At 41.6% G+C, this 10,361-nt stretch overlaps 1 protein-coding gene and 1 long non-coding RNA gene across 2 annotated transcripts in view; one reads left to right on the top strand and one right to left on the bottom strand.

Annotated features, from left to right (window-relative positions):
• Window positions 1-722: 722 nt before the first annotated feature.
• LOC115813061 (uncharacterized) lies at window positions 723-4,052 on the bottom strand. Its single transcript, XR_004025288.1, has 3 exons — window positions 4,010-4,052; window positions 3,457-3,643; window positions 723-1,889 (listed from the first exon to the last, which is right to left on the bottom strand). It is a non-coding gene; the product is annotated as an uncharacterized LOC115813061 (long non-coding RNA).
• A 143-nt stretch (window positions 4,053-4,195) lies between these two features.
• The window catches only part of epha4a (eph receptor A4a), a 32,696-nt gene continuing 26,530 nt past the window's right edge, over window positions 4,196-10,361 (top strand). The window contains 3 exon segments of the mRNA XM_030775918.1: window positions 4,196-4,286; window positions 5,588-5,655; window positions 7,332-7,995. Of these exon segments, the coding sequence (XP_030631778.1) occupies window positions 4,199-4,286; window positions 5,588-5,655; window positions 7,332-7,995 (820 nt within the window). The 5' untranslated portion in view covers window positions 4,196-4,198.

Below are 10,361 nucleotides of genomic sequence, written 5' to 3'. Positions count from 1 at the left end.
GCTATGGGATTGACTGTGATGTCTTCAGCGTTTTTAATGACTCCACTTGTGTTTGCAGCATACTCAGGCACCCCTGAGCCATTACACACCCTCTCTACAATCACCAAACAGCAGCCTGACCACATCTAAGACCTGCTTAACTGCTGATGGGCAGCAGCTAGCACCGGCTTGTTACTGACAACGTTTAAAGTCCTAAAGGGGAAGGTATTAGTTAAAGGAAGCCACATGGCTGCAAACACAGGACTGTGTGGCCTACAGTTGACACCACTGTGTGATGTTTGAGAATGGAAGTCTGCTGAAGGTTGGTGGCACTGGGTAGAATTATACCTCCATTTGCCAATGCGCCATTCCAGGAACGTCTGTTAAAGACAAACTTCAAACTGTCCCTTAGAGAAAAAAAAAAGTTCTTATGCTGAGTAAAAGAACATAGCACATTAAGTTGAATTTAATTTGTTCATTATATCGGAGCCAAGTGATTACTGATATATAAATGGTTAATTGGATAAGACAAAACAGATCAAAACATGTATCAGCACAGACTTTCCATTTCTGAAATATACACCATTTAAATGACTATATTGCGTATATTCCCAAGACAGGATGTATAGTAATATAAGTTATTACTTTCTCCTGAGTGAACTAAATAAAAACAAATCTACATGGTGGTTGTGTATTTATTTTTTTTGGGGGGGGGGGGGGGTAATTGTAATCTGGGTGATCCTAATGAAAAGAGAACATCACAGACATTTTGTTGATGGTGATTAGACACTCTGCCTACATCATCCATTGATCCTTCCTCTGCCCAAGGATGACAAAGATGAAAACAGACAACCAGCTTGATAGCTTTCTGTTGAATAGTAAGATGTCAAATCTATTCACTCAAATGAACAAAGGAAGCGTTTCATTGCTTTATCCAGATATGAAAAGCTTTAAAATGATAATGATTTGTGAAGTAGGCTACACAATGGCATCGCACTGTGGCAAGTTTTTGTAAGATGACTTTAATTCCCTTTGTAAAAAAAAAAAAAATGTGTTCTCTCTGATTCATATTCTGTAATGATTCCCTCTCCTTCTTGGGAATGTTTAATCATACGATTTTGCTGTATGAATATGTGATTTTGCTGTATGATTGTCTGAAAAACATATTTGTCAATTATTTAATAAACGTATTTATTATGTAGTGCTGTTGATATTTGCAAATAAACATCCCTCTTCTCTTTCATAACAAACCATGGCTCGATCAAATTCATTAGACACCACAGAAACCCCCCCCCCCACATTTTATTCACTAGATTGAGTCTAGATTGATTTCCATCCGAACCATTAAGTAAAGACGAAGCTCAGCCCATCTTCTACTTCCAAGGTAGTGGGTTTGTGAATCGTTTTTAGCCCTAAACACTGTGTCACTCCACGGGCAAATGTTTCCCTCATGTCCTTTGTTCCTCCATCACTGCCGCCTACTCAGCTTCAGTCCGCTGAGCGTCTCCTTTCAAAAGGCACCGGTCCGATTCACCACATTCTCAGTCTTTCTACAACATTTAAGTGCTTCCATCACGGCTTCTGAATTATTATGAGTTTGGGACGGCGGCTTTACAACAAGGTTCCGCTAAACAGTACGCGATGTACACAGGGTTTCTGAAAGAGGCCGGAAATTGAGGAGTTTTTGGAGGGCAGGGGAGCTGATGCGTTGAGGGGCTTTTTTTTTTTTTTTTCCAGAGTTGGCAATTAAAGGTTGCCACAGAATCCCTTGGGGGTATAGAGTGCACTCACCAACACTGAGAGTCTGTGTTAGCGTCACACAATACAGATGTGTGGGCAGATGCCATCTGGGGCTCCAAAGAACAAAAACGGAGTGTGGGGGCGCCGCTCAGGGAATTCAGTCAGGAGACCTGAGAAAACAGGAGGAGAATGGAAAATGATCTGATGGTAATCAATCAAAAAAAGTCTGACACAAATGACCAAAGACAACGGGGCTCGATGCAATGCCGTGCCCCTCGTGTCACCGCCGCCCGTGGCGGATCCCCGCCCACTGGCGCTGGCGATCAATAGGCCCTCGTTGATTGGGGTCCGACCCGATTGGTGGATATCGCCGAAGGTAAACCACCGCCTTCTCTCGAGCTAATTGGGCCTTTATGATTGCGCAGTCTTTCGTGCAGATTGAGAAAATAAAAACGCCTTTCTCCTCATCACGCCGGGTGACAATCGATGTTGGGCCACCATCTCGGAGTGCCAGATGCTCCGCCCGACTCCATTATGTCGGTCGGGATGGTTTCGCCGGAGCAACGCCATCGCCACAAAGCGCCAAGATCACGGCCCTGGAGACCGAACTCCACAACGTCACCTGCTCCTCAGGCTAATGCTATTACACAAGAGATCCCAAAGAGGCCCTCACTGCCCATCGACTGGGAACAAAGAGCTAGTATCAGGAGTAAAGGCTTTCTCTGAATAAACTGCATAACAAAGAGTGGGTCATTTTCAGATAGTTCCCACTGTAAGGCCTATATAAAATATTTAAAAATGTCATTATTTAATCCAGTTGTAACTGAAATAGTACTGCTTCCTGTCAATATCTCAGCAGAGTTGAGGCTCCAAAACCTATGTACTCTGTGTCAACACCACACCCTTATATGCAAATCTTACTTTGGATCGGTCTGAGTATCTCGTTAAACAATTTAACTGCAATTCTGTAAGCCAGGTGGCCAACAGTATTGTTCATTGCTCAATTATTGATATTTCACAGAATTGTGAGAGAACATCTCTCCAGCACTGCACGATTCAGATGAACATCCAACCAGGCATTTTGGTACATATGATTGATTTTTTTAAACCTTCAGCCACACTGTCTTGACTCTCATTTCATAAATTAAAAAGGAAAGGAATATGTACATGTTGAAAACACTCTGTATCCTTCCAGTTGACTGTCGGGGACCTAGATATAGTCCACATCCTCTTCTATAACATAGGTTTAAACACAACTGAGAAGGAGCAGATACTGTTACTGAATAAAAGATAACTAGTTCTTCTCAGAGCTGACAAACACACCCTTGGTCACTTGTAGAAAGCTTTGCTGTGACTCCTCAGGTGGGAAGAAGAGCCCATACCCCGCTCTGATGGAGAGCTTGCACAGTTAGCGGTATATTCATGCATTTGCTTTATTCAAAGCCAGCTTAACGCTTCTCTTTAATATGCGCGTCTAAATGTGGGCGTCCGAAAAGCTCCGCGCTAAACGCTTGATTGACGGGGGCAAGGGTCGTTAAGCGTAGGCAGATGAGCGGAAGAAAAACTGGACAGAAACACAGTGAAGCGCCAGTCATGCAACTGGATTTTATAAGCTATAAACACGTAACTGTGTCATTATGTAAAGTTGTGTTACTTATTTCAAATGAACTTGATGAACATTGATGTAACAATAAAATATTAGTTGTCATGTTTCACGTTTCCATATCTCTATCTCACCTTCCACGCTGCATTCCGACTATCCTTCCTTGTCCTTCGTGGAATATCGATAATGCTGAGTTCATCTTATTGTCCAGGCTAAAGCATACAGCTGTGATGGATCCATATTGCCCTCTTACCGAATGCAAACGGTAGACGGCGCCCTTGGACTTTTCGCAATTGCATTCCTCTAAAGGTGTCAGCAAGCCTAGTGGTTTTTGAACATACCCTAATATTAAATTCATGTGTTTATTTTATTTCGCGTAATAGTCTAGGTCTCATGACAACATCGCACGTGCTCACAAAACGCACACAAATGACACATACGCAACGCTCGCGTACACACTCAACACGCGCACGCACACACACACACACACACACACACACACACACACACACACACACACACACACACACACTCATACATACAAACAGCTACCCCTAGCTTATTTGCCAATTTCAGCTATATTGCCATTAAGAAAATTGTTGCCCAATGATAGAAGTAACAGACAAAGATAAATAACACAAAAATTCTAATGCGGACAATTCAGAAGTTCTTGCTATCCAGCCTTACCAAGTCATTTGCAACTAGGACGAAGTCTGACTTCTGGCGTGTCTGTCACAGTCGCGTCAGACAGGGAAGACCCGCCCCTTGGCAGTGTTCTCAGGGCTCAATGCATCAGTCTCAAACGCTTATTCCACAGGGATAGAACAACTTCGGTCCGTGCGCGGAGCGGAGGAAACGCACACGTAAATAACACAAATGGCTTCAATTGTGTTCACAACGACTTATTCACTAATATGGATTGCAGCAATTGTATCAAGTGCACGGGTATATCCTCCAAATGAAGGTAAGGGTTGCGAAAGAAGCACGATTTCTTTGGAGTTGTTTTGTTTGGTTACTTTATGGTACGGCGTTCTTTGGGCTTCCTCGAGGTTTTGCTGAGGTTTATCTCAGTTTCATTCTCAGTTTGGGAAGATGTTACCTGGTCGCAACGGAAGACATAGATTGAAAACTGGAATAACTATACGTATAGTCACTGACTGTGGAATCCCTTTGGACTCTTGGGATTACTTTAAATTCGAAATTTCGCATCGCTGACTGAGGGCAGCATCCGTCTCGATTTCGGTATAACTTTAGAAAAAAACACGAATTCTACTTACCGACCTCAGTTTACATGTGAATTCATTCTTGCCCCCTGAAAATAGCTCAATTTAATGCAATATCCAGAGAAGGATGCTGACTGATTATTGACCCTCGGGCAAAGAATGCTGTGCATAGGATTTATAAAACACATAGGAACTATTTTTTTTTTCATCTCTTTCAATATAATAATTCAATTCAAAATTTAAGTGGTTAATACGAGATAATTTATTCCAGGCAACATGGATAACAGTTCAGAGTCTTAATTACCCGATGTTTGCGACAGTCGGAGCAAAGCACCATGTAGTAGCTACTCTTTGTACAGTTCCTAGACGGATCATTTTGGCTGGACTGTTCGTTTCTAACTTGCGCACCGATTGGGTTAGTTGTTTTTGGTTAAACGCGAAGAAAAACTCAAATGCAGTGAACCTGACTGTCATGTCAAAACATCCCAACGGAGCTGATTTCAGCCGACCAAATATGGGACTGAAATTGAGCTGCCACAAAATGAATATCCGAATGCTTATGAAATTTATCACATAGACAGGTGATCACGTAAAATGGAGGCTTCATTATTACACATATTGTTTCGCTCTCATTGTAGATACCATACAATGTAAAATGTTCAAACGGTGGTTGGTCATTTAGTCGGCTGTTTACCGAAATTTTCCACATCACTTTGATTTAATCAAAGTGACATTTTTCGTCGTTTTATTTGTGTCTCAGTATTTTCGTATGAAGTTTTATTTCTTGTGTAAAAGTTGGTAAAAGCGCTAGTTATTTCGCAAGACCTGTCGGAGAAAGACCCCCCTACCCCCCTAATACGTACTCCATAAAAAGATATAAAAAGTAATGATGGCCACATATCTCACAAATGAGTATATAACTGTCAGAACATCTGTAACACATCGTAATAGCATAATGCACATTTGGTGCCCCTTTATTGTGTGCCTATTTGTGCCTTTATTTCACATATACTCTATCTTCTGTCTCCTCATCCCTCTGCAGTGACGTTGCTGGATTCAAGAACCGTGCAAGGCGAGCTGAAATGGGTTGCAAGTCCAACGGAGGGAGGGGTAAGTCATTTTTAATGGGGTGCAAGACAGTGCTGACTACATGCCTGGATTTGGCATCATATTTTCAAAATCAAAATCAAACCAAACAATCAGCAGGTTGTGCACTGTCTAGACTTTTTTTTACGTAAAAGGGCTATGAATTTTACGCTGAAGAAAACCAGGTGGCGATTTTACATATGGTAAAAACCATAAAAAATATGCTCGAAAACGTTGTAGGGTACTTGTTTTTACTAAACACGGCACTGAATAAGCCATCTTAAACCAGAGTGAAGAGAATCATTTGTTCTCTATTGTGCGTGATTGCATTGTTGCATTACTTTGTTATTACTTTGTTGCATTGTTGCATTACTTTGTTATTACTTTGTTGCATTGTTGCATTACTTTGTTTAAACTTACTTTCACTTGAAATGTTTGTTGTTGTTGTTGTTGCTGTTGTTGTTGTTGGTTTACGATGTAGTACGTATTAGCCTACGTCAAAATCTGCAGGCATATGAGCTACAATTGTAAGATGCATTTTATTACTATAAAATAACGCTTCGACCCACTTTTCTCCTATTATTTCCTCTCTCGCTTTCTGTCTCGTTTACCAACCTTTAGTTAGGCTACGTAAAGGTTTAATCGTGAACTTGGCATTTCATGCGATGCGGTTCTCCGGGAGATTGACGGGGTCCTGGCAGAGCCGACAACCTCATGTTGAGGCTTTGATTGCGAGATGTCCCCTTCCTCTCACAGTCGGGGGAAGTGTACAGCTTTATCGCCGTGACAGCTGGGTTTTCTAACGAGTTACAAAGAGTGAAAAAGCGCGAAGAAAAGAAAGCGTCATAGATCATGACAGGCCTTTTAACAAGCAGCCCTTCATTCTACACATCTAATCTTAAACTCTCAGCAGCAGGAAGTAGGAAACTTCTTAGCCCTTTTACTATTACAGCAACTAATACAGGAGCCATTCTAATCTCGAAGTGGTGCCTCTAATATGTACGTCGTTGTGCCTCGTTCGATTATTTGGAAATGTGAACAAATACGTATGAAAAGTCACAAACTGGGAGAATGTAATTGTTAGAACAGTTCATATAACTCAGTTGTGAATGAAATACTTAACAGTTTTTAACACGAGCTCTCAGAATAATGCTTTTCTTCATTCAGTGGGAATTTACTGGGCAAACATATTTTCTTTCCCAAAAAGTTGTTTTTAAAGATTAGATTCACAGTTTGAAATCTCGATTAAATAGTAATGTTATAAAAATCTGAAAATCTTGAAATCTTTTAAGCAGCAGCCTGTAAGTGTATTTCTTTTTTAAAACAATGTAGAACCTTTCATTTCACTTTGTGAAAATAATATTCTCAGGATTTCCTGTCAAACAAACAGAAAATCCTGTGCTGTGTTATCTCCCACAAAGGTATTCAAATAATAGAGTCCACCTTTGCTGCTGAAGAGCACTTCAATTTCAATTTTTTTTTTTTTTTTTTAGCTTTTGTAAATTACTCGCGGATGACAAATGAATCTGACAGCAGTGTGATTAAAATCTCATCGTCATAAGTAATCAGTGTAATCAGCGCTTTTTCTGCTCTCTGTGTTTTTTATTCCTGTTTAACACTAGACCAGGGATGATGTGTACCCAGAAAGTATCAAAGTTAACCACTTCTTCCCTCTTTCTCTCTCTCTCTCTCTCTCTCAGTGGGAAGAGGTCAGCATCATGGATGAGAAGAACACGCCCATCAGGACGTACCAGGTTTGCAATGTGATGGAACCTAACCAGAACAACTGGCTCCGTACCGACTGGATCCCACGTGGCGGGGCCCAGCGCGTATACATTGAGATCAAATTTACCCTGCGTGACTGCAACAGCCTGCCCGGTGTGATGGGAACCTGTAAGGAAACCTTTAACCTCTACTACTACGAGTCTAACAATGACAAAGAACGATACATCAGAGAGAACCAGTTCAACAAGATCGACACCATCGCCGCCGATGAAAGCTTCACTCAGGTTGACATTGGAGATCGCATCATGAAGCTAAACACAGAGGTTCGAGACGTCGGCGTCCTTACCCGCAAGGGCTTTTACCTGGCCTTCCAGGACGTAGGGGCTTGTATCGCCTTGGTGTCCGTACGGATCTTCTATAAGAAGTGCCCTCTCACAGTGCGCAATCTTGCTCAGTTTCCGGACACCACGACCGGGGCGGACACCTCATCTTTGGTGGAGGTGCGTGGATCATGCGTCGACAACTCTGAAGAAAGGGAAGTGCCTAAGATGTACTGCGGGGCAGATGGAGAATGGCTGGTTCCTATCGGAAACTGCCTGTGTAACCCGGGGTTTGAGGAGCGTGGAGGTGCATGCCAGGGTAAGGCTTTGATTCTCTGTCTTGCCTCAACATTGCATTTTCCTTGCTCGTGTTTCTGACCGTTGTAAAACGAATTACACACTTCTCTGGCCTAAGAGAAGTCCCGTGGAACGATTTACACTGCATTTGCGTTTTGTTCTGGGATAAAATAAACAGCACTTTTGATCACCCAGCAGAATACCAAAAAAAAAGAGAGAGAAATCATTATTTTTACATCATGCAGTGTTCCTCAGAACAGTGTCCTCTTCTTCGACTGTTACCAGCTTACTCAACTGGAGCCAGCTGGGTACTCAGTGGAGCAATACAAATTTAGAGCCTGTGATGCTAGTCAGGAGGGCTGGTTATGATTATGGATTGCTCTGTTTGATATCAAAACACCTCCCTACGGATTTGTGCATGAAAAACATTAGCACTAATTATTTTGTTTGAGCAACAGCCGTTTGTTTTTGTATCTGTGGAATCCATTTTAACAAGATCACAGATTTGAGCTTGCTCTCTCTTGCTCTCTCTCTCTCTCTCTCTCTCTCTATCTATCTATCCATCTATCCATCTATCTATCTTTCTGTTACTCATGAGGATGTGCATTTGTTGCAGATTATGTAAAAAAAGGCAAGGTTTAGAAACAGAGAGATGCGGTGAATAAGCAAGAGCTGAAGAGAGAGAGGTAGACAAGTAGACAAAAGATTCCATCTGTCTCAGGTTGAGAATTCTTCTCTGATAGCTGGACACTGGCCTTTTGAGATTTTGCTTAGCAAGACCTTGCAGAGTCTTGGGCTAATGTAGCGTTGGAGGTGACGGAGGGGTCACTGCAGGCAAAGGGGAGAGCCAAAGGAAACAGAGGACATCTCGGCAGTTTTAGAACAGCCTCTCTCTCCCCCCCCCATAAAAAACCGTCTGGTCCAAGAGAGGGTCACTGCTTGTGCTGGGTGATAAACGGCGGTATGGCTAGTCCACTCTGTTTTATTTATGAGCGCTATCTCAGCGGGCTAATTGCATGACAAATACAGGCTGTAATTTAGGACTGCTGTGGGTTGGGGAGGGAGTTGGCTTGCACGGCGGGCGGTCTCAGATTGTATGTGGTTGTGCGTGTGGGTGGTGAGGGGGCACATTGGGAGAGAATTCTCATGGATTTGGCCGTTTTTCTGGACGACTCTTTTATTGGTTGAGCTTGGTGGCAGTAACCAGGTTATTCTCTCTTTGTCCTTCTCTTTTTGTCTCTCTCTTTCTCTCTCTCTGTCTCTCTCTCACTCCCCCTCTCTCTTTCTCTGGTTATTGCTGTTCAGATGAAGGAAAAGAGGTTGTAATTCGTTGAGTTAGTGAAGGCCATTTACGTTGACATTGAACAAAACATTCTACATAACTCATCACGGCACTCCAGCTAATATTGCTCTCAAAAATTACATTTGAAAGCACTGGAGTAAAGTACATAATTAGTATGTCATTGAGATGAAACCAGACTGTGAAAACACTGACCATGTCTGCTAATATAGTGTGTTGTAATGATAATGATGAGCATGTAAAGACCTTTTCCTCACACACACAGACAAACACATACCAAAAAAGGGGGGAAAAAACACATAAAAAGATCATTGTGATTTGGTAGAAAAGCTTTTTTTCTTCAAATTGCCTTTTTTTAGATTAAATTTTACCAGTATTTAACTCCATTTTGAAGTGCATTAACTGGATACTTATTGTAAGTCTCTATAGTTCTTGTTTCCTACTTTGTAACTGTAAATGTCTATGCATCCACAGTATCTGATAAGTGTCTGTTTTGTAATATTACAGTTAAATGCCCTGAAATGTTGAGGAAGCTCTTAAAAAGGTCATTTAATTATAATATATTAATTATGATATCATTGACAGCATTTATGGACACTGTCTCTCAAGCTATATATTTGTATATTTGTAGTGTAGATAGATGGACAGATAAACAGACAGACAGACAGATAGACAGATAGATAGATAGACAGACAGACAGACAGACAGACAGACAGATAGATAGACAGACAGATAGATAGATAGATAGATAGATAGATAGATAGATAGATAGATAGATAGATAGATAGATAGATAGATAGATAAATAGATAGATAGATAGATAGATAGATAGATAGATAGATAGATAGATAGAGCCACTTTTTGTGTGTGTGTGAGAGACATGCTTTTAATGAATCCGCATTCTGTTCTAGTTTCTTTGTCATTGGAATTTGATGCCACACCAGCACTCTCTTTATTCTCCAAGCATGGCTCAGGCAACCATGGCAGATTAACCCATCAGATGTTGGGCCGAGGGAGGCAACAGGCAGCCGAAAGTTCAAAAGGTGTCCTACTCTCCCAGCCTGGGGATGGGAGCCACTGTCTGTTTA

This window comes from Chanos chanos, chromosome 5 (genome assembly GCF_902362185.1).
Source record: "Chanos chanos chromosome 5, fChaCha1.1, whole genome shotgun sequence".
Taxonomy (NCBI): Eukaryota; Metazoa; Chordata; class Actinopteri; order Gonorynchiformes; family Chanidae; genus Chanos; species Chanos chanos.
This window is presented reverse-complemented; position numbering and strand designations above follow the sequence as displayed.